Source organism: Bradysia coprophila, unplaced genomic scaffold, assembly GCF_014529535.1.
Source record: "Bradysia coprophila strain Holo2 unplaced genomic scaffold, BU_Bcop_v1 contig_339, whole genome shotgun sequence".
Lineage (NCBI taxonomy): Eukaryota > Metazoa > Arthropoda > Insecta > Diptera > Sciaridae > Bradysia > Bradysia coprophila.
Window position 1 is genome coordinate 458,967 of NW_023503598.1, and position 22,711 is coordinate 481,677.

A 22,711-nucleotide genomic window follows, 5' to 3' on the forward strand; every position below is an offset into this window, starting at 1 on the left:
GTTTGTGGTAATTGTTTAAGTACTCATAGTATGATGTCAGTTGTTGACAGTGTAGACGGTTTTCAAATATTTTTGTCAGTTAAACCAACGGAAATAATTTTCTGGATAATGCTGTAAAATTAGGCTTTCGATAATCTATCAATAGTGCTATGTGTTTTAACGATAGTTGATAGTTCATCGATTGAAAACAAATGCAAAAGATAATATTTTATAAGGTATATGGCGGTTGTATAATGTCTACGCGAGACATACGCGACATTGCTCGGCCATAACATCCCTTTCCGTTCCTGGTGCATGACATACTTGATGGATCCTGAATAGGTCCTGAAACAAAAATAAAATTCTAAGGACCAAGAATTCCTTCGGAAAAGTTTGTTAAAATCGCCACTGTGTTGACTCGTATGTCTCTAAAATTGTCAAAATTTACCTAAAATTTACCGAAATGTCAAAAAAAATGTCGGTAAATGCAGGTAAACTTCAGCAAATTATCAGTAATGTTCAGTAACTTCACAGGGTGTTTCAAAAATCCGAAAAAATGCGTCGGAGAAAAATCAACTATTTTTCGTGATTCTTGTTTTGTTGTGTAAGGAATAGATGGGAACCCTGAGCCACGTCAAGATTTCCGATAAGCAACCATCGCTAAGGCACTCTATCAGTGAATATAACCGGCTTAGCTCTGATATCCGCCAACTGACCTGCATCGAATCGTTCAAAGCCAAAGTGAAACTCAAGGTTATGAGAGAAAGTGAGGACTTTTGTCACAGCCCTGCTGTGCTGTGCTGTGCTTTTGTGCAATTTCTCCTTTTGTTTTTATAAATTAATGAAACTGGTTAAGTGATGATGAACTGTGATTACTACTTACGTCACGGCGTCGGCATTACTCTTTCGAAAGCTACTAGAAATACCTTTCTTACAAGCCTGATGAAGCTTCGGTAGATCATAAGTGGCATATTATTGACAGTGACATTCTTTGAATCTATTGTTTGCCGTGAAGCAGGGCGGGCCTGTTATTTGTAAATTTATTTTCCGAATTTACCGAAATTTACCGTTTCGATAAATTCAGTAAATATTCGTTAAATTGTGCTACGTCTGAGTAAACTCGCATAAATAAATTTACCAATCAGGCCCTGCCACGAAGGCTCATTTTGATGTAGATGGACAAAAATGGAGATCATGTTGTTTTCTACGATTTTATTCATTTGCACAAAAATGAACCATAATATCGTGGCTTCATTGTAAGAAATAGGTTTGAATGAAGAATGTCTCGGCCAAAAATATGTCACCAAGTTGTACGGGCATTGTATAGGCACTGACGAGACAACCGGAGGAGGTCAAGAAGACCGGAATAAAACAACCATTTCACTTAATTAATTTGTTACAAAATTCGTTTTTAATTAATCTTACGAGACTAGTGGACTTAATAGAACAACGAGTTGGTTTTGAAATAAATCTTTACAAAAATCGAAAAAGAAACTCACTTAACTTAATGCTTGCTTATTACATACACATTAATATGGAAGTCAGCCTAACGTTAATAATCAATTCGATATATGAATTGTGTTCGCATATTTTATTGTCACAACATTGTTGGGTCGTGATAATTTACATTTCGTTTTCCGGACGGATTCTGCATAAAAAATCACAAATCAACAATTCGGATCGTGTTAAGTTCTGGAATAATTATATTCAAACGACACGACCAACGCACACACTTTTTTGTCTGGCTTAGAGGGCATTCTCTGACCATATCTTAGACCATCATCTTTCATTCTCGTTCTATCTCTCCATCTCCCTCCTACGTATACCTGACGAGTGTGCAGACTATTTCGGTGTGTCCACATTCGTTGAAAAAAAAAGTGTTAGAAAAATAGCAGAGATGTATAGCGGTCAATTCGCGGAAGCACTGGGTTAGAATTTTGGCTTAAAACAAATTTTATTTGTCGAATGTTAATTATGATGTTGGTTATATCACGTTTGGTTTTTTTTTTAACTTTTTTCTTGTTTTGCTTCGTCTTTCAATTTACACAACATGTGGGCATGGACATCATTTAAAATTCATTGTGAGTCATTGTCTTGCAGTTTATAAATCGCAATCACCTTCCCTCCTACGCTCTTCGGCTTTTTTTCCTTTCTTTCTTTCAAACAAATTCAATAAATTATATTCCGGTCGAGGTCAATCACTTTAGTCAAAACGATTGCCAACGCTCATCTTTGTCGGCTTTTATTTTACAAAATAAATTTTATCACAAGCACCGATACGGTTACGATTGCACTACCCAGTGTGGCTGCTGTGTGCGCACCGTTAGTCTGCGTCCGGAATATGGTTGTCTCTTCGACAATTGCCTCGGAATCGCCTAGATGCGAATCTTTGTGATCTTGCACACTTTCGAAAACGCTACTGCCGCGGCTATTCCGAGGTAGCTTTTGGTTGGCTATTTTCAGCTGCACCAACTTCTCTTCCAGTTCGGTAATGGCATCTTGGAAATGAGAAAATTAATTTTAATTTAAACCGACGAGCGAATCACTCCATCAACTCACTTGGATCAGCACCATCTTCATTGGTAACTTTGATGAATGTGGTCATCGATATTTCGTAGACTTTGTTCGGATCGACCGACGATGCAATTTCTCGTTTTCGGCGGCCGTAACCGATTTGTCCGTTACTGCACTGGATGCCCTTGCACTTGTCCAAGCAAACATTCACCGATCCTCTGAACTGCACGTACGTGGATTCGGGAAATTTGAATGCTCTAAATTTGGCCGACAAGAAGTCGCCATCGACGGTGTTGAAATTGTCGAACAGATACGGATCGACCGAACAGCTGGAACGTAATTTATCAGCAAAAAAGTCTTAACCAAAAATATCAATTCGAACATACCCGTTGAAGATGATCGTCTCCTCCTGTGACTTTGTATCAGTCACCTGCATGTAGGTCACTCCTAATCCATAAACTGGTGCCGATTGTTTGTCCAAATAAATTTCCATGGCCAATGGAGTTCCAGGACTGACATTCAATTCACCAGTAACAATCTCGCCGCCTTGTCGCACCCCAACATTTAACGTTGGTTCCGGTGCATATTCGGTAAGTGATGTTGTGATATCTAAGTCGCTGTAGATTTTTCCAATTAAATGGTTTCACTGGCAAGCAATCCGGATTAAGGATACTTACATTGGTTCCTCAAATCCGGGCGGTAGTACACTACGAGTTGCTATGCTATGACTATGTCTGGTTACATTGTAGACTGGGCCAGACGTCGTAATACATTTGACACTGACGAACTCTTTGTTATCGGCCGATTCGACAATGATTTTGTGGTAGAACACTTTCTTTCCCTGTAACAAAGGCATCATTAATGAAAGCTCTTGATATATCAAACCTTTAAGAACTTCGACGGGTAACAAGATCGAGTGACTACCTCCTTCCGGAAATTACTCGTCTTGAGCCACAATACTAACGGACTTAGACTACAGTTAAGAGTTAGATTGAAAGTCTGTAACAAATTTCCTAAAGTACTCTGGGGCCGCCGAGGTCAAACAGACAACGTGAAGTTTTTAATTTTCGCTAGTTGAGATCTAATCTCTTAACTCCGACTAACTCGGGTGCACTAAATTCCATATTTTACATGGATCGAAGCTGTAAAAAAAACGACCCAATCCACTTACCGTTATTTTATTAACAACACGCGTCACACCACACTCATAGAAGTCTTTCAACGATAATTTGAATTGTGCCAGTTCGGTCGTTGATTCTGGTTGACATTTTGGATTCGGGTAACCTTTCATTCCTTCCAGGTATACTAGAGATCCCGGTATCGATGGCAAAATTATGTCTACTTTCATCCAATCTTCAGAGCAATGTACTTGGTGGCCATCTGCAAAAAAGGAAAGGAAATTTATTTGAGATGTGTTTGTTGAAAGATTGATGTTTAAATTACAGGAGAGGATAAATTAGTTGGTGAATAAGAGGCGAGCCATCTATTCAGATTACCAGTCAAGCTTGACGAGCATTTTGACAGCGTCGAAATAGAGTTGCTTTGCTAGATAGTGTATTGATTTCAGTAAATTTCGTTTCAACTGATCCGTTCATGTAAACAAAAGTTTTTTTACGTGGCTCACCAATACGCTCACCCGTGTGACTATTTTACTAGTATAAACAAAACACTTGTGTTTGTATGAGTGTATCAGCTGAAACAAAATGCGTCACTCATTTCAAAGTTGCCGAATGTAAGTTTTCTCGAAATCGATTGAACGTGACTTAACGAAACACTCAAAATGTTAGCGCGCGCTACCATTCCAAATTGTGTCCTTTGTTAATGTAACCGTCATAAAAGCAGCCGTAGCACTGCTCATGCTCCTAGTACTAGCATAGAAATATTAGGAGACCGATAAAATCACAGTAGGATCGATATTTCTTTTGTGACGATAGATCTGGTTGTGTTCAGTGAACGAGTCAAAACATCCAATACGAATAATCTGAAGAGGCATAGCTTCTAACACCACAGCCTCCAAATTTGACGCTTGCTTCTTCAGTGTTAATGCTAGGAGTGCTATGAAGCACATTCGTTGCAGCAACTAAGACTCGGAATAGGTCAGGTATTAAACTGAAAAACAGTAGAAGTTCAGGTAAAGCAAGTAAGCTTTCAGGTATACCTGAAAAAATCCCAGGTCTGACCTGATTTACCTGAATTTTTATTGGTCTTCCGATTGCAGGTAGATTCGGGTCAGGTAAAAATTTTCAATTTAAGTTTAGTGTTCAAAAGTGATCACATGTCAGAGGGTACCGAAAACAGTTTCTCGACAATAACTCAAGAAAAAAATATTTTAAATTATTGTCATGTTGTACGAATGTCGGCCTTGGAAAGACCTACAGGTAGAGTATACGCACAGCTTGGTGCGAGTAGATCCGCGAGATTTATTATTAAAAATATAGTGAATGATCAGGGAGTCCGCCTTCTCTGCAGCTTCGATGTTCCGCGGAACTGACTATGGGATGTTGTAGCTGGCCTCACCCACTATCGTCCCACATATAAATGAACCCAGTACCATGCGCTATACGCTAACACTTTATTTGACTAAAATCCGCTTAGAAAAATTTAATAATTTTTCACTCGAATTACTAACACTGGATATGTTGTAACGATCTATGTTCGCGACATAGCGAAGCGTATAAGGAAACAGAATGGTAGATGATATGAAATTATTCCCGTAGAAGCGTTCCAGACGCTGTTTCAGCAGTTGGGCGTACAGAAAGAAGGAAAAAATCTGCATTTTGGCACCAACTTTTTTTACAAGACTTCGGTAGGCTTGCAGCACATAAGTACTGGTTTCATTTATATGTGGGACGATAGTGGGTGAGGCCAGCTACAACACCCCATACTCAGTTCCGCGGAACATAGAAGCTGCAGAGAAGGCGGACTCTCCGAACATTCACTATATTATTAGTAATAACTCTCGCGGATATACTCGCACCAAGCTGTGCGTATACTCTACCTGTAGGTCTTTCCAAGGCCGACATTCGTACATCATTACAATAATTTAAAATAATTGTCTCTTGAGTTATTGCCAAAAAACTGTTTTCGTTACACTCTGACACTCTTTTCCAAAAAATGGCAGATGCGTGTTCGCTAGAATTAAACGACGAATCGAATGAGCTATCACTCATTAAAATCGGAGACCGCTTGTTCCCCAATCACCTGAAATCTTGGCGATATCACTCTTAAAAGTTGAACTTGAAAAGTTCATCCATTACCCTTTAAGGCCGGATCGTGCGCTAGGACTATACCGGCCACTCTAGATTTTTACAGAACTTTGATTATTACTCCTTTCAAGCGAAAATCAAACGAATAATTTTGGGGCCGACCATTAGGCGACTCTGTATAACAGGGCACAATTTGAGAATTAAAATTCTTGGAAATTTTCGAAAATTCCTGAAAGTTCTTGAAGTTTCTTAAGATTCTTGAAATTTACAGAATTTTAATTCTCAAAAATAGGCCCTGCCGTGTAACATTAAGATAACGTCTCAATTTGCTTAAATGTATTTCCCAGCTTTTCATTGACGATTTGAAATAATTTACACAAAAAACTGGACTGATGTTTAATCTTCTCGGTTTGTATACTCTATCTATGCACTATTCAGTCACACGCAACAATTAATTCAAATTAGACGGCAATTTTTAACTTTAATTGCCCCACAATAATATTCTCGTTAAGATGGATCGGAGAAAATAAAAGTACCTTCGTCGTCGACTTCCTTATTGCATATAGCTTTGGTAATGTATACACAGTGAATTGTGAATGCATTGCATGTGCTTGAATGCACCACGTTACAGATTAGATTAGAAACGATTATATTTTACTAGGGAAAGTAGTTCAATGGTTCAAAATTGGAACAGCTTTGGTATCGGTCAGTTTTTAATTGTCATTTGGAAAGAAGGTGAGTTGACGCCGTTTAGTTGTATACAAGGAGAGCAAGCAGGCTCGAAAGTATGTGGAGTACCATAACATTTTCTCTTTGACTTTATCTGTCAGAAGATCTAAGACCGAAGTGCGAAGACAATTACTAACGATTTAAGATCATTTAATGTGTCCAACCAATGCACTCTCCTAGATAACTTAATATTTTTCTATGTCTTCCCGCTCTTCCTACGCTTTTTTATCAAAATTTCAATTACGTGACAAGTGGTCAAATCATTGCTCTTAACATTTAAAATCAAAAACATGTTTTCCGCCTGTCCATATTAACATATCGTATCAGCGAGATCATTACAATTCGTATGCTTGAATCACGCGAATTGTATAGAGCGTTGTACATTGCTACATTTAATGGTAAAAACAATCTATCAACATTCAACATCACATCCACATGGGATTCTTATCCCATTTTTAATTCAATAATCAAATACTATTGACCGATTAATATAAATTGCATAAATCAGACAGATGTGCACGGACAGCGTTTAGAGATGCGGTACACTTTATATATAAATTATGATTGATTCGTTGCTTCGAGGACAATTCAACTCATTTATCTTATTCATCTTTTAATGACTTCTACATCGACTGATATCACAATAAATCAAAAGTCGTTCATGCTAAAGTAATTAGACGAAGCTGGGCATACCATCGTAATAACGCAAATTATTTTATTAAATTTAATACAATTTTCTGCATGCCCCAAAGGATCGGGAATGTACAGATTGCAATTGACCACATGCGTGTTGGCATGGCGGATTTTTCTAGCTTTTTCAACGGCAGACAAGAATTTTCGGTTTTGTTTACAAACTAGTTTACAGTTCAAAAAGAGTTCTCTTAATGGGGGAGTTTCAGAGGGAGTGCGGACAGTTATGAAGTTTGGTAATGTGATTGGTCAGTAAAGTATTTTATGGTTCAGATGGGAAACGACCGGATGGACTGACCAGCTACCCCTGGAGTCATGGACGTTCGTTGATTTGGGATGTTACGGTTGTCGACACTGTTGCGACGTCTTACATCAATGCAACTTCGAACAATAGTGGTGCAGCAGCCGACCAAGCAGAACGAGACAAGCACAACCATTACATCGACTTGAAGAATCAATTCTGTTTCACGCCGCTAGCATTTGAATCTTTTGGATCAATTGGCCCGGAAACTACGTTATTTTTGTCTAAACTGGGGAAGTTGATGAAACGCCAAACGGGTGAGCCAAGGAGTCTAGAGTTCCTCCTTCAGCGTATATCAATATCAATTCAGCGAGGAAATGCTGTGAGCATTCGCGACACTTACTGTGATAATGATGGTCCTAATTTTTTCAAGTGATATTTTTCTTTCTTCAAGATTGTTGCTCTAAATTATTGAATTGTTGAAGTATTATATTTTGTAAATAAAAAAAAAAAAAAAAAAAAAAAAAAAAAATTATGGTAATTTGTAAAATGATAGTTCCGTGGCCCTTTTCGACACTAGTTCAATAATTATTATCAAATCGCACTAGAGTAGAAGCCTCGGAACCTCGGAACCTCGGAACCAGTGCACCAGAAAAATGCCAAATGTCTAAATTAGTAAGAATTTACGAGCCCAGAATTACATATTGCACCGAAGCTGCTAAACTTATTCGCAACCAGCGAGCTGTTATTTGAAGCAAAATAGAATTTTTCGGTAAAATTTCTCCTTCATTCTGGATTTCATACTCTGGTTTCTCTTAGTCTTTGGAAAAAAAAAAAATTATGAGCTCGGGCCCATGGAGCAAGGAAAAATGAGGAAACATTCAGGAATTAAATTCCCCTAACATAAGCCCTCATCACTACCCATGCCGATACCCATGCATGTTTGGTACCGTTGTAAAGCTGAGGCTAGTAGAAACAAGGGCAGACAGTATTTTCATCTTTTAGTTGTTTTGTCAATGAAGAGGAAGTCTTAGAAGTTGACCGATGTAGCAAAAAAATCAATTTTTGTACTCAATGAGTACTAATGTTTCAAAGTACACGAGTCCCAAAACCAATTAGACCCGTAACTCACACTAAGTCAGTAAGAGATTTTTTTGTAAGAAAATGGTTATTTGTATGTCTGTTTTGGAGCCAGAATAAAATGGTTAAAAATATAATTTTTCATCAGTGCGTGGCTGGAATAACCGATGTATCCTCGAAACAAACATCAATTTGTCTCACCATTTTCAAAACCAGTGACGAAGTGGCGCAAAGAAACAAGAGATGAGAAAATTAAAAAATATCGCCTGACTTGTCATCAGAGAGAGCGTCAACAATACGCCATCTTCTCACCACATTTGAGTACAAAAAATATGGTTATTCACACCACATGGATGAAACAGTTATTTGTTTACCGATGGGAGAAAATTGTAACAAGAGCGATGTTTGCGGCCAGAGCGAAGCGAGGGTCGTAATTTCGCTCGAGTTGAAATTTCCTTTTTTCTCCAATAGGTAAACACAACGTTTCTCATGCATGTATGTTGTGTTTTGCCGTTTTTCTCCACGAAACGAAAACATCGATTCTCCATGTTATTTTTGAAAACACAAACAAAGTGACAGTTCGAATGAGAAAAGTTCTATTTTCTCCACACGGTAGAGAAAATACTGCATTTTTCTCACTAGGTATGTCATTCGACCAGTCGTCAAGAAAATGCGATTTTATCACAGAGTTGGATCGGTTATCCGAAAAACCGAAAATTTCGGTTCGGATTGAAAACTTTGGTTTTGTCGTAAAACAATATGAAATGAAGCAAACTCGTCAAAATTGATTTATTTCATTATGAACTAAACAAAAAGAAGTAAATGGAGCAATTGCATGCGTTTTTTGTGAGAAAACGAATTTGACAAGAGCTTATGTGATTTTCAATTCTTAATAAAAGTATCATGCAATTGCTCCATTTACTTCTTTTTGGTTAGTTCATAATGAAATCAATCAATTTTGACGAGTCTGCCTTCATTTCATATTGTTTTTCGACAAAACCAAAGTTTTCGGTTCGGATCAATCCGAACCGAAATTTTCGGTTTTTCGGATAACCGATCCAACTCTGTTTTATCATGGCCTATATTGAGTGGAGAAAATAAGGTGAAACACAACGCAAGGATGAAAAACATTTTTGCAAGTGTGTTGAAGGGCTTAATGCCCAAGGCACATAAAAATAACTCAGCTAGAAAACTAGTCCGCTTTCGGTAGTCTGTTTTTCACGAACAATCTCTCCACACCAAATTGGCATAAATTATTGTTCATTCATCGAGTATGTGGAAATGCCAATCCGCTGCCGTTAACTGTGTTTCACATAAAATCATCATTATAACATCAAACTTGCATGATAAATGAAGTGTTTACTTTTCGTATATGAAAAAGGTTTAATTTAAAGCATGAAAATGTGAAGAAAAATTAAAACAAAAAATTGCATAACGAAAACAACACACAACAACGATCACGCTATAATTACTTGATGTAAGTAAACAGCGAGGCAATATTCTGTATTGTAAGGTAAGTTTACATTAAATACTCTTCGTAATTATATCGATGAGAGATCGTACCCACATATCTAGCCAGGTATTAAATTACAGGTAATACACTACAACAGACACACACACAGACTTTAGTACACTTTTTAACTGGAAAGTATGTCAAGTGTAATGATTTGCGATAAACATTGCAGATGGTTCACATTTATGAATAATGATAATATGTTGTGTGTGCAGCACAGCCGCAACGTACATATATACTGTAATATCTCACTGAATTAATTTCGAAGACGAGGGGAGAGAAGAATTCATATCACGTAGATGAGATTCTAATGATTTGCCGTAATTAACGAATTTTGCATAATCATTGCATTTGTTTCCGATTAGTCCGTAAAATGAGGCGCATCATTCGATGATTTTGTTTCACTAACAAAACGGCTCAATTCGTCTGATGAACATTGTTATTTTGGATATGGTGGAAGCGGAATGGTACATAATACGCATATACAACACACCGTCATTACATGCGTATCTTAATTATTCCTAGTTCAATATCTTACTCTTCAATAAATGTAACGTGTAAACAGGTGTTCCGGAGAGTCATTTGTTGAATGAGTTATTTACTTTGGATTATTTTCCGTATGTTGACATTGAAGGGGATACTAGTTTTCTGAACTATGTTAACTCACGCAGTGTATGGTGTGTATTGAATAACTTTGAAAATATGAAAATATTCTTTCAAGTTTGGCCTTAGGTTTTTTTTCGTTAGAAAACATTGTAAATGATTCACACGCAATGGAATAAAAAAAGAACAAAAAAAATCAGAAGGTGGGCAAGTATTTATATGAAGCTCAATTAAAATAGCGACTAGAACGACTAGATGTTGGAGGTTTCCGAGACAAAGTCAATTTTTTTTTGCTCAAATCACTTTTCATCGAATCCCCTTGATCTGTCGCTGCGAAGAAAGTTTTCTCAGTTCAATCAATTCGATTTCTTTGATTGCGAAATTGAAGCAAAATTACTCACTTTTTTGGTGAATAATAGTACACACACGATTCACCAACTCAAATTGACAACGTCATACCGAAATAAGCTTCGTCAAGGTTCCATTGTGTAAAAGGTGTGTGGTAATAGGTATACGATGTTTTCTCAACGAATTATTTTGCTTTAAATTAAGATATTTGCTTAACCCAGTTTTCGTCTGAGTATTTTTGTCAAAATACAATGCGAAGCAGAGGTTAAACGAACGTTGACATCATAGCATCGTAAAACATTGACAAACATTTTTTGTTTAAATTGCTGAAATGTCGTACGCTTTGAATTGAATTGTTTTAATCAGTTCATTAGCATACTGAACAAAATATAGCGTTATGAGGTCCGTCAGTCGGACTGTGTAACCCTATGCATAAGTAGAACTTAGAACTTCTACAGGTACGAGGTTTACTTTACTGATACTTTACTCCACTATGAAATGCATTAATGGAGAAAGTCAGCTTTTGAGCCAATACAATCAGAGATTAAGTGAAAGTTGATAAAGTTACACAGTTTTCATTTGTGGATTTGTTCATTATCTTAACAAATGACAGGCTAGATTTCTTTGAACACAATTTTTTGTTGTTGATTGCCCGTGATTTTGTGTGATATTGAAAAATCTAAAAATCTTGTTCTACATCACTGTATATGTCATAGACACAAATAATTACTCCATTAACCCAGAAAGCATGGTAATTAATGACATGACATCTAAGAGCGAGTTTTTTTTTTTTTTTTTTATGAAAAACTGAGCATATATGACCGTGAATCACAATACAGCGAGAATAAGTAAGTATTCCTCGGGAGATGTAAGCCTGTTTCTTGAGTAAGACTGCTTGTGTCGTCATCAAGTAAATGCAATTAGTTCCATTGAGCCAATTAAGCTTACGGTTGGATAGTAACTCTGCTAAAATTGCTGTTGGTCATCGTTTGGGTTCTAATTTATGTGACGAAGCCAAAGTGATCATCGCGAACAGCTGCCAAATAGAGTGCTACTTTGTATGAAATGGTTTTTAACAGTTGTGTCTAGTTTACACTGTCTAGTTTCAGTACCCTATTTTGAGTACCACTCATGCTTGAAGTGGGTTGGAGGAACATAAATGCAGTTGTGGTGTAATGGTTTTAAAAGGATGGCTTTGGCTTACACGATTTATCATGCAAGATGAAAGCTAATTCAGCGACCAGAGGTATTCGGTTGAAAAATCGCCTACCAAAATCGGATCCATTTCGTCTGGGATGGATATTATATATCGTTTGAAAGGTCTTGGCCTGAGTAATTTAAGCCAAACCTCAGATAGACTCTGGACTCATTTTACGGGCCTCAATATGTATGATCTGGATGTGAGTCCGAACATTGGAAAGCTGAGGTCAAGTATTTTCCGGGTTTACCTAGTTTGATAAGCATCTACCAATATGTGTTTTGAAAAAATGGAATTCGGGTGAAAGGAGTCAAAATCTATGACAAGGTCTGTGATGACTGTACGTTATCTAAGCTTTACATTCAATTGATGCCTCATATGCCGTGGTTGTCAATAAAAAGCAAGTTTTTATTCCTCGGGGATTTAAAAGTTCCACAGTCAGGATTTATAGCTCTCGAAAGTACGAATCTCTCGAGGATTGGAGCTATCGAGAAAAGTCTCAGGAAAAAATTCCACAGAGACCGAAAATTGGCAGGTAAGTCTCACGAAAATTGCTGGAAAATGCGAATAAGTTGTAAATTCTATTCTCGAGTCGATTAAAACCATTCACCATAATGTTGGGGTCAATTGTTTCAATTAAAAAATAATTTTTTGGATGCAAGCAGAGGGAAGGCCAATGGAAGATAGAATTTTTCCCAAGATGTTTGTATTCGACGTGAAATATTATTCTACGCAAAAAACTGTTCTACGACATGTATCTAAAATGCACTCCAGTAACACATTCCAAGAACAGGCACAAGAACACATTTTTTAACAGTCAAAAAGTGACTTATTTTGGTCCTCGCAGTGGTATTTAACCAACCAATACCCTCTCTAGCAACCAAACTAAGAAAATTAAGGTGGTAAAACTTTACAGTGTATTCTGTCATAGAAAATTTTACACACCCAAAAAAAAGTTCTACGTTTTAATCGCCCAAAAACACGATAAGACCAATGGTTTACTCATCCGTACACCATGTACATTTAAAACGTACAGTAAGTGTCATACAGACTTTGACGTTTATTTGTCAATTTAAAAATAGATCAAAGCTAATTAACGATTGGTAATGATACAATCATATCATATCATCTGTTTTTTAGTTTGGAAAAAGGATCACAAGCATAAATAATAAAAGAAAAGAAAAACAAGTTTAGCTGGATTTGAACCGGGTACCTCTCACACGTCAGGCTAAGACTTTCCTGCTGAGCTAACAGGCCGTTGAGATAATCAACGTGAATTTCGACCGGCTTCTAATTAACGGTTAAAAAGTAAAGTAAATAATTGATTGGCACAGTGGTGCTTTTTTAGTTTCAGATTCGACGATTTTGTAAAAGTTTTATTTCGTTTTAAAATATTTCCCGACTTATATATCCAAAAAGTATAATTTCAAATCGAAGTTGGCAAAATCTTTTAAAAAATGACGTTCATGTTAAAAACTGACACGACAAAATTCATAACATCTTGTCAGTCATTAACATCACCTGCCAAATGACAGTCTTCCGCCATCAGCAAATAGTTTTTTCTACTTCCTACGTCTGTTGTGCTTCAAGCCTGTAGTCACATTTTAACCTAAGTGGGAATGGTAGACAAACTAGCTGCAAATTTTACGAGCAACCTTACATTTATCAATCACCTTGATCGGCCTCATCAGATCAAAGTTAGGAATTCTTGATGTGGCTGCCCTCTCCGTAATTTCGAATCAAACCCGCATCAGATTTTTTTTAACATTTTCATTTAATTTTTTTTAATTTGTTGTCTAAGAAAATAATTGCAAAAAAGATATCTGAGGAGCGGAATGAGGTCAAATTGGTTGAAATATAGAATTCACAATTGCAACTGTGACAGTTGAACTGTCACATGATAAGTACGGATTAAATGTACAACAATGTACGAATAAAGTGTACATCAACATACGGATAAAACCCCCAAAAACACGATAAGACCAATGGTTTACTCATCCGTAAATTGAACATCCAAAACGTACTTTCTACGGGTTACTCGTAGAAATTGGGCGATTTTAATGTACATCCAAAATTTCATTTTTTTGGGTGCACTTTTAAAAATAAATTAAATGAAGTGTGAGCAGCGATTTCATTTTTTGTGTTGAAAATATTACGTCTTGATTAATTATTTCGGCGTTCAAAAATGAATAATTTGTGATTGTGACGTGTTTTTTGGTGTGTTGTTTCGTTATTTTGGTGTGCAAAAATGAAATAAAGTTTAAAGTTTGTCTTTTTCGTGTGACGTTAATATTGCTTTAAAAAAGAGCGCGGCACGGCAACTCTATTACGAGAAAAAGTCAGTGTCACATTCGTCAAAATAAGGTGGCATTTTGACTGCGTCAAAACGAAGTTTGGTTGCTAGAGAGGGTATTGAACCAACATAAAAAAACTAAATTCTGATTATTACGTCCAGTCAATATTTGAATTCTGTGCTTTTGCCTGTTTTGGAGTATGTTGTCAATTCAGCAGTGCTGTGGTAAATTCGATTTTTTCAATAGGTTCAAAAAAAAGCGGTGCATTTCCAAGGCATACCATCGACCAACTTTTTGCTTAAAATAAGGTTTTACGTCGATCAAAAATAACTTGTGAAAACTTCTATCCCCCCATTTCATTCTGACATAAGAAGCTCAGTTGACAGACCAGGCAAACATCTTCTGGTTGTCTGTTTCAAAATAATTGTAGGTTCAGCTAAACGTTTTAAAATATCAAATTCAAAAACAGTTGACTGTCTCCGTAATAATTGTATGTTATTCAAAAGGGCGTTCTCAAAGTCTGACACAATCCACAGTAGAATTGTGTGTTGACAACCTAAAACTGTGGTTCAAAGGAGAAAAAAAAGAAGTCGATTGAAGCCAACAATGATAAATGAATGGAAGTTTAAAATGGAACATCATTATTATGTAAATGATATTTAAAATATTATACCGAAAAACCAATTTTTTTTTTCATGTTCCCACATTTCAGAAACATACCATTAAACCATTTCCGACGTGATAATAGATTTAGAACGAAAATATTTATTTAGACTTGCTTCAGTTCACATTTAAAACATTTTCAACACAGTGTATTCACATACATGATGGCTGATGTGAGTATAACCCTTGGGTATAGTCGCTTAAAAATCGGTAGAAATGAAAAATGAACGGTCGAAAATTCTTAATCGTTGAATTAAGGTAAAAAAAAATTGTTAAGTCTTCAGCTCGGAGCTATGTTTACAGTTAAGTGTTAAATATCGCATACGAGTAATAAATTCCAGACGAATCTATTAGTAAATTATTGACAGAGATAAATACATCAACTGTCAGATTATTTCAATTTCCATCATAAAAAATAAAATAAAACGAAACCAACCAGCTTAGGCCGATCCTTTTTATTTGTAAGACAAAAAACGCTAATAGCACCAGTTACATAACTTGCGGATTATTGAAAACCATTTGCAACATTTTTAGAACGAGTATTTTGTTTCTCGATTTATCATCTACATTCTATGGGTACGATCATTTCGTAGAACACACCTGAGAGGTAAACGCAACATTCACTCCAACGGCGAACATCAGCAAAAGTGATTTTTTTCATTCGATTTACGTATTGAAATTCCTTACATTTCCATTGCTCTCAACAAAACGAATTCTTGTGCGTCTCACTGAAAGCACTTCGTCTCTGTAATTAATTGGTTCATTCAATGATAACAACATTTGAATTAACAACACTTGGGGGTCAAGTTTAAACATCATTAATGCTTTAAATCGACAATGACTAGCCCATGTGAAGCAAGCAAGCGTAATCTGTTACTTCAATTGAGCAAAGCAATTTCATATTGTTTGATGAACAATCTATTACTTCAATAGTTTAATAACACATTTCACAATAATAAATAAGGGAACACCTACTAGTGCTCATTGCTTATTCCTGTCGTGATTATCGATAACAGATGCAGTGCACCCCATGAAGCCTTTGACTTCAAGACAGCAATGTATTTTACTAGTTAGATAATTGTCAAGTCTGTTCCTGCCTGTCGATCTCAGTATATTTTCAACTGATTAATACAAATCTGTTACTTCATTAGTTTCAACATTCAAGTTGCCACATATGAGACCACATTAGCCAGACAATGCTAATTAATTATTTTTTGTCTTCGTCCTTGCCAACTGATGCCACTGTAGTCTTCATAACACTTACCCGGTCAGTCTATCCCCCAATTATTCACGACAGGCTACAATTAAAGAAATTGTTCTCAAGATAAATTTCTAAACAATTGACTTTCTAGAATATGTTAAATCTGGTTTGTTTAATCCGAGGTTTATTACCATAAGTTCCATCCACATTAAAGGTGTGAGCGATAGAATAAACACAAATATTCTACAGCCAACAGGCTTATCAGCGAGACAAAATAAACTCATTTCTTCCATCATGTCCATTATCTTCTAATGTTATTTTAGACTCACACAAGACCGAGAATCATTCGATACTTAACTTGAGATAAACTTTTAAGAGCGTCAATTAAGAATCACAAAGAAACGAAACTGCAGTTCATAATTATTTTAAAAAAAAGTGATTGAAACGCAATACGGATTCATTACGTTACAAGAATAATTCTCAAAAGGTCTTCCCTGTAGATTTCATTATAAGTCTAAAATAATAAATTAGTGAACTGGGCGGTCCAGCTTGCGTTTACACGTGTAATCAAATTTTTAATTTTGTTGTTGATTAACAGTTCACTTAATAATTAATGGGATGGGATATTGTATGATGTAAATGTATCATACAATAAATGGGTGGGCGGTGTGCAACCAAATTTGATGCTCATCTTAATATTTATTTGCGTGATTAGGGATAAAACGTTAAAAAGTCCAGCTGACGTGTTATGTTTGTTGATCCAGGCGAGCCAAGGGCAATAATCATAGGTAAGCGTGACTCTTTTAATTTTTATGTGAACAACTCTACATACGAACTACAAGAAATCCATTACAACCCTAGGGTTGTAATAGTAGATTATTTACTTCTCTCTAAAATGGTTTTACTGCCTGCCCCATGCGAAAATTGACTATTACACTGCTGTATACCCCCTGCGAAAATGATCCATTACAGCAGGACACATTTTGGGTTCTTTTGACTTTGACAGTTCTTTCAAGTAATGAAAATTTTCGCGTTGTTTTCGTTTTGCACCTAGTAAACCGAAATATGAAAATAGTCGGTGATATCACATTACGTCGAGTATAGAACTGTTACTGAAAAACTGATTTGTAATTCATTGGTGGTTCATTGGTTTTTTTGGTGTTGTATCGACAAGTGTAGTTGCATACCTCGCCTTTGGCTCGGATATGCAAACTCTACACTTGTCTCGAAAACAGTTACCGAAGCTTGTTGCTCAAAGACTTACTCGTGAGTTTGTTCGTATCACAAAATTGTGTCCTTGTGTAATGAATTACTTTCGCAGCATCCAACGTAATCTACTATTACGAGATTATCGTTCTGGGCTGATACAACAATATTGCAATCTGTCATTCCCACTTTCACTGATTCCTATACACCATTCGGCTATGCAAATAACACCAACGTGTAAAGAGAATGAAGTCAACACTAATAAAATTGAGATAAAATAACCGCACACCACAGAGCGTTGTTTTCACTTCTTTCTCTTATCGGCATATTAATGAGGTAAATATTCGTCAGTCCACTTCCATTGCATATGTAAAAGACATTGCCAAATATTTAACAAGTTTAGCGATTGAGAATTCAATCAACTAATCAAACAAGTTTTGGTTTGACGCGAAATTATTTTTCAATTTCTTCAATTACATTACCGGAAATGAGGGCTACATTTTTCATTTTGCTGATATTTCTTGTCATTTTTGATGATTTGCCATGGGCAATTTTTTGAAGGCCGTTGCTCATCGCATGGTCATGCGAATTAAATCTTCAAGATTTCTCACAAGTGCGTTCAAATAGCATCTTAACGACTAAAAGTTGACAAACACCTCTGTCTGAAGCTAGCACTATGCATGCATATCTCAATCAAAAGTGTTTGCGTTCGACCACTACCATACACTTCCTGCATTACATTTTGTTAAAGGAAACTTCAAAGAATTTAGAAGTCTTAGGAAGGAAGATTACAGTTTTTCTACAACTTTTTTCATTTTTACGCGTGCAAGTGACTATTTCCATGCCTTTGCGAATATGGTGCTTTGCTTAGTAGCTACTTGCACTATCTCACAATCAATAAATATTAAACTCTCAAAATCTAAAAAATCTTTCATGTGCCAATAGTCTATTGTAGATGCTATTGGCACGCGCGTCGTTTTTGACAAGAGGCTCAAATTATCAGTCTCCACAACCCAATGTACACGAATTGTCTCCAAGAAATATCCAAGACATGGAAATTACCAACAGAACAATGTACCATCATCCAATCGGTCTAAAATCTTTAGCCTAATCGTGTGTGCTTCCTTAGCATCTCTTTATCTCTTCACCGTTCGTCTAATTTGTCATTCATTTTCAATAACTCCGTTTGTGTAATTTGTGTCACAACAACACTCATCTAATTAATTAAGAAAACATCAGATCTCGTTGAGTTTGAATGTTGTCTTAATTGCATTCACAATGAGTTGTACATATATGATCTGGAAAAAGGCTAAAAACACTACAAAGAAAACTGTTACAAATTCAAAATCGTGTTTGTTTATAACAAATTTTGTTCTCTGTGCTGTGGAAATATTTCTTCTCTTCGTCATCATGTTAGATATGTGTTTATTGTTCAGTTTAAAATAATAGAGCTCTGGAAGCCACAGTCTCAATTCCATATACCAATGTACCAGCTTATTTACGGTCTTACATAATCGAAAATGTTATTTCAGAGTTGAACAGAAGAAAGAAATTCTTTTTTTCTTCTCTCGAAATGATAGAATGGATGCCGGTTGTATTTTATGAGTCTCTATTGTATATTGTGTGTGGATCGAAAATAGTTTGGCATATTATGTTGCATGGCATATATATTGTAAATTGAATCATCGTAAAGGAAGTTATAACGTGTATACATGGACGATTGTATGAAGATATGTTTTAAACGACAATATCATTAAATCGATTGTATCATTCACATCCATTCGACTATAATATATACATAGCATATATAACTTGCCACAGCCAGGCAATCGATTACAACACATTTATGTATAACAGTAACATTTAAAGATTTACTGCCATTCTTCTATTTTGTGGTTGAAAATTGTGGTTATTTAGTGAGGTGTACGATGTAGTAAATTCAAAGTGTTTATTTGAACTTCGTCGATTTTATATTGCTGGAATAGGAGGTGTCTTTTCGTGTCTCCGATTTTATTGAATCAATTAACATAAATTAATTCTTTGAACCATTCGTTTCGAATGGAATTTTATGGGTTTTTTTCTTCTCTTCACTTTACGAGACCCACACGTAATGAATCAAAGTTTCGTTTAGTTTTCGCACTTGATATTGGTCGCGTTTTGACATCCAGTAAGGTGAGACTCGAGGAGTCAGAATGAAAAGGTCGTTTCTGTTCACGCAAACTAGTTATTTGTTTGTGGTAAATGATAATAGTAATTCAATAAATTTTACGGCTGTTTTATGAGTGTTTTTCATGCGTTTGATCAGATGTGGTAGCCAATTTACTTAAAGGTTCATAAATTACTGATTAGAACCTTTTACGTTACCGTTACAGTGACTAACATTCTAAAAGCAGCCAATCTGACAAATGTCAATTTCTCGATAATTTTGACATTTCGCAGTATTTAAAACGTCAAATAACATTAATTTAATACTGTTATAGAGTGTTCCAGTACGAATTTCGAAAAAATTTCGAATTGTCCCGCAGCATCCCATACATCAAATTGCAAAATTGCAAAATTTATGTCCCCGCAGCATAAAAGTGAACAATTTGCGAAATAGAACACTCTATTCTTGTCACATGCGCTCGTGTATGATTGCCAATAAACAAACAATGTACCGACATTCTAAACACTAGGAATCTTAAAAACGTTGAAAAATTCAAATTCCATCCAGTCGCTGGATTTCGAACGTTAGTCACTGTAATCATGACATTTTCTGATAAGTGTTAGAAGTTTCCTGTCTGTGTTCCATCGTGGCTTAGGCTTCCGCACCATGAAGGGACATTTATTTGAAACAGGCTCTGTCCAGATTTTTCTTTGCTGTTCACCTCCGAAAGGTACGATAAAACAGGCAACCTGGCAGGCTTAGTTGACCAACACTGTTTGTTGATGATACAAGTTTAGGAATTGAAAGTATGACTCGGACGTTTGTTAAACAAAATTCGCTAATTTGGAGTACTTTTCGTCCCTATTTTGGAGATCTCCCTTGGGGTGGATAGACGCGAAAGCTTTTTCAGTACTTAATTCTTTGTCCTCTATTTTCTGGTGAAATAACTTCACTCCAGTAATTTATCCATACAATGTCATTGCAGTCAAGTTGGTTCACAAAAGGCAGGGCGCTGACATCAGCAATTTATGACTAATTGTACCAGAAATGTACCAGAACGATACACAAATCTATTACATTTGAATTTAAGTTCCAAACAGAATTTACCTTTTGGCAATTTGCAACAAAAAAATATCGTCCCCGAAAGGTATACAAATTGAAAGTAAAAAGTGGCGACATAAATGCATTGCGAAAACGTCGTTAATACAGTCAGAGGCAGTGAAATTTCAGCATGAATTTGCTTCAGCTGTTCCACACATACAATCAAAACTGTTTAAAGTCGTTTACGCGGTTGAAGCTGTTACATGCGCGTGGTAGTGGTCAAACCGTATAAAGACATATAAACCGTTTTGATTGTTTGTATGAATCAGCTAAAAAACAGCTGAAGCAAATTCATGCAGAAATTTCACTGTCTCTGTCTCTAAATACAAATCACACATAGAAAGCAGTGACATCTGTCGATCCAAAGCACTTCAAGCTTGTGTAGTAGGTAGTACCCTAAATAGGGTACTGACACCTGACAGTGTGTTATACAAGTGTAAACCACTGTAAAAAACAATTTCCTACAAAATAGTACTCTATTTGGCAGTAGTTGTGGACTATGATCACTTTTGTTTGAAGTGCGTTGATTGATCGTAAAAATCAAACTTTGAAGAACTGCGCCTTTGTGCTTGTACCATTCCTGGCACTTTTTTTTAACTTTCACCTAAAAGCGACCAAACAGGCTTATCAATAACGCTGCGGTCTTGGAATCGTCCCACGTGCATAGAGACTATAATTGTGGTGCACCTGTCTCCGAGAAAGTGAAGAGATATTGAATTAGACCTAAATGATGTAATTGATATTAAAGAGAAAATTAATGTGCAGACTGGACGATTGAAGGTACAGTTCGTACTACAGTCTTCTGAAAATCGATTGAAAAAATCAATTTTCTTCGTCCGCTGATGATCAAACTTTTATTGCACTCCGGCCTGTGTGTCGTTTATGAAGATAAATGTGTTGGAGGAAATAAACAACATTATTAATTGCAAGAGTCAACAATGGTATGAGAACACCAGCAATGCTGATTCACGAATCATGACATACAAGGAAATGTTTTTGCAATTTTTTTTAATTGCTATTTACATCCTACAACATTTTCGACAGTTGAGAGACTTTTTCGGTACCTTCGGTATAGAAAAGCCGGATTAACAACTTTATTTTAATTACGTCATTTTATGACTGGAATTCATTGAAATCATAAAATAAAAAAATAAAAAAAAACTTTCAATAACAAACCGTATATTCCAATATAATAATGACACAACGTTCATAATAAAATAAAAATATTTTTCGTTAGATACAACCGAGATTTTATAATAGACGTGAACAAGATACAGTATACGTACATAAAGTATAAAGCCATCATCAGAGAAACTGCTTTATAATTCAATAATTATTTCCATCTATACGAGACTGTTATAAGCAGAGATACCACATATAAAGTGGCTATGGAGCAAAAGTCTGCACATTTAAAATTGTATAAAAAAAAGAAAAACGCAACCAGCAACGAATGAGTTAAAAGATCGTTAAAAACAACTTTAACAGAAAATAACAACAACAAAAAAAGGAAGAACTTGGCAATCAAAATGACTCTCACCTTTAGCTGCTGTGGTCGCAAATGTAACAGTCGCAAGGAGAAATAATCCAAAATAAATCTGCATTTTACCAAGCGGCTGCTCCGTGGGCTTCTCTTACTTATTATTAATTTTCTTAAAAACCGAACTCGAACTGACTCTTTCGACCAACAAAAAATTGATTTTGTTGCCAAATTCAAACTTTAACTTAACTGTGAAACTAATTTCTGTTGCATAGCAAATCGTATCACGTGATTCTTGTTAACATAATCTAGATTTTAGCACATTTGATTATCATTTAGCTATATAACTGATATAACACACAGTCCGATTCTGACACACAAATCTGCGTAAAGAATAAAGCGAAAAACGAACCGATAGAAGTCACTCTGAGTTATTTATTTATTTATCGTCCACACATCACTTTTTCCTCGACATGTTCATACACGAAGAGTTCTTGCACAACTGAAGGCGTACGACCGAAA

General features: G+C 36.0%; 1 protein-coding gene across 1 annotated transcript; it reads right to left on the reverse strand.

Moving 5' to 3' along the window:
• Window positions 1-1,357: 1,357 nt before the first annotated feature.
• On the reverse strand, window positions 1,358-22,711 carry LOC119079810. Its single transcript, XM_037187877.1, has 6 exons — window positions 22,250-22,711; window positions 3,665-3,873; window positions 3,171-3,334; window positions 2,880-3,110; window positions 2,539-2,822; window positions 1,358-2,477 (listed from the first exon to the last, which is right to left on the reverse strand). The coding sequence occupies exons 1-6, from the start codon at window positions 22,311-22,313 to the stop codon at window positions 2,227-2,229; spliced, it is 1,203 nt and encodes a 400-aa protein (XP_037043772.1). The 5' UTR covers window positions 22,314-22,711; the 3' UTR covers window positions 1,358-2,226.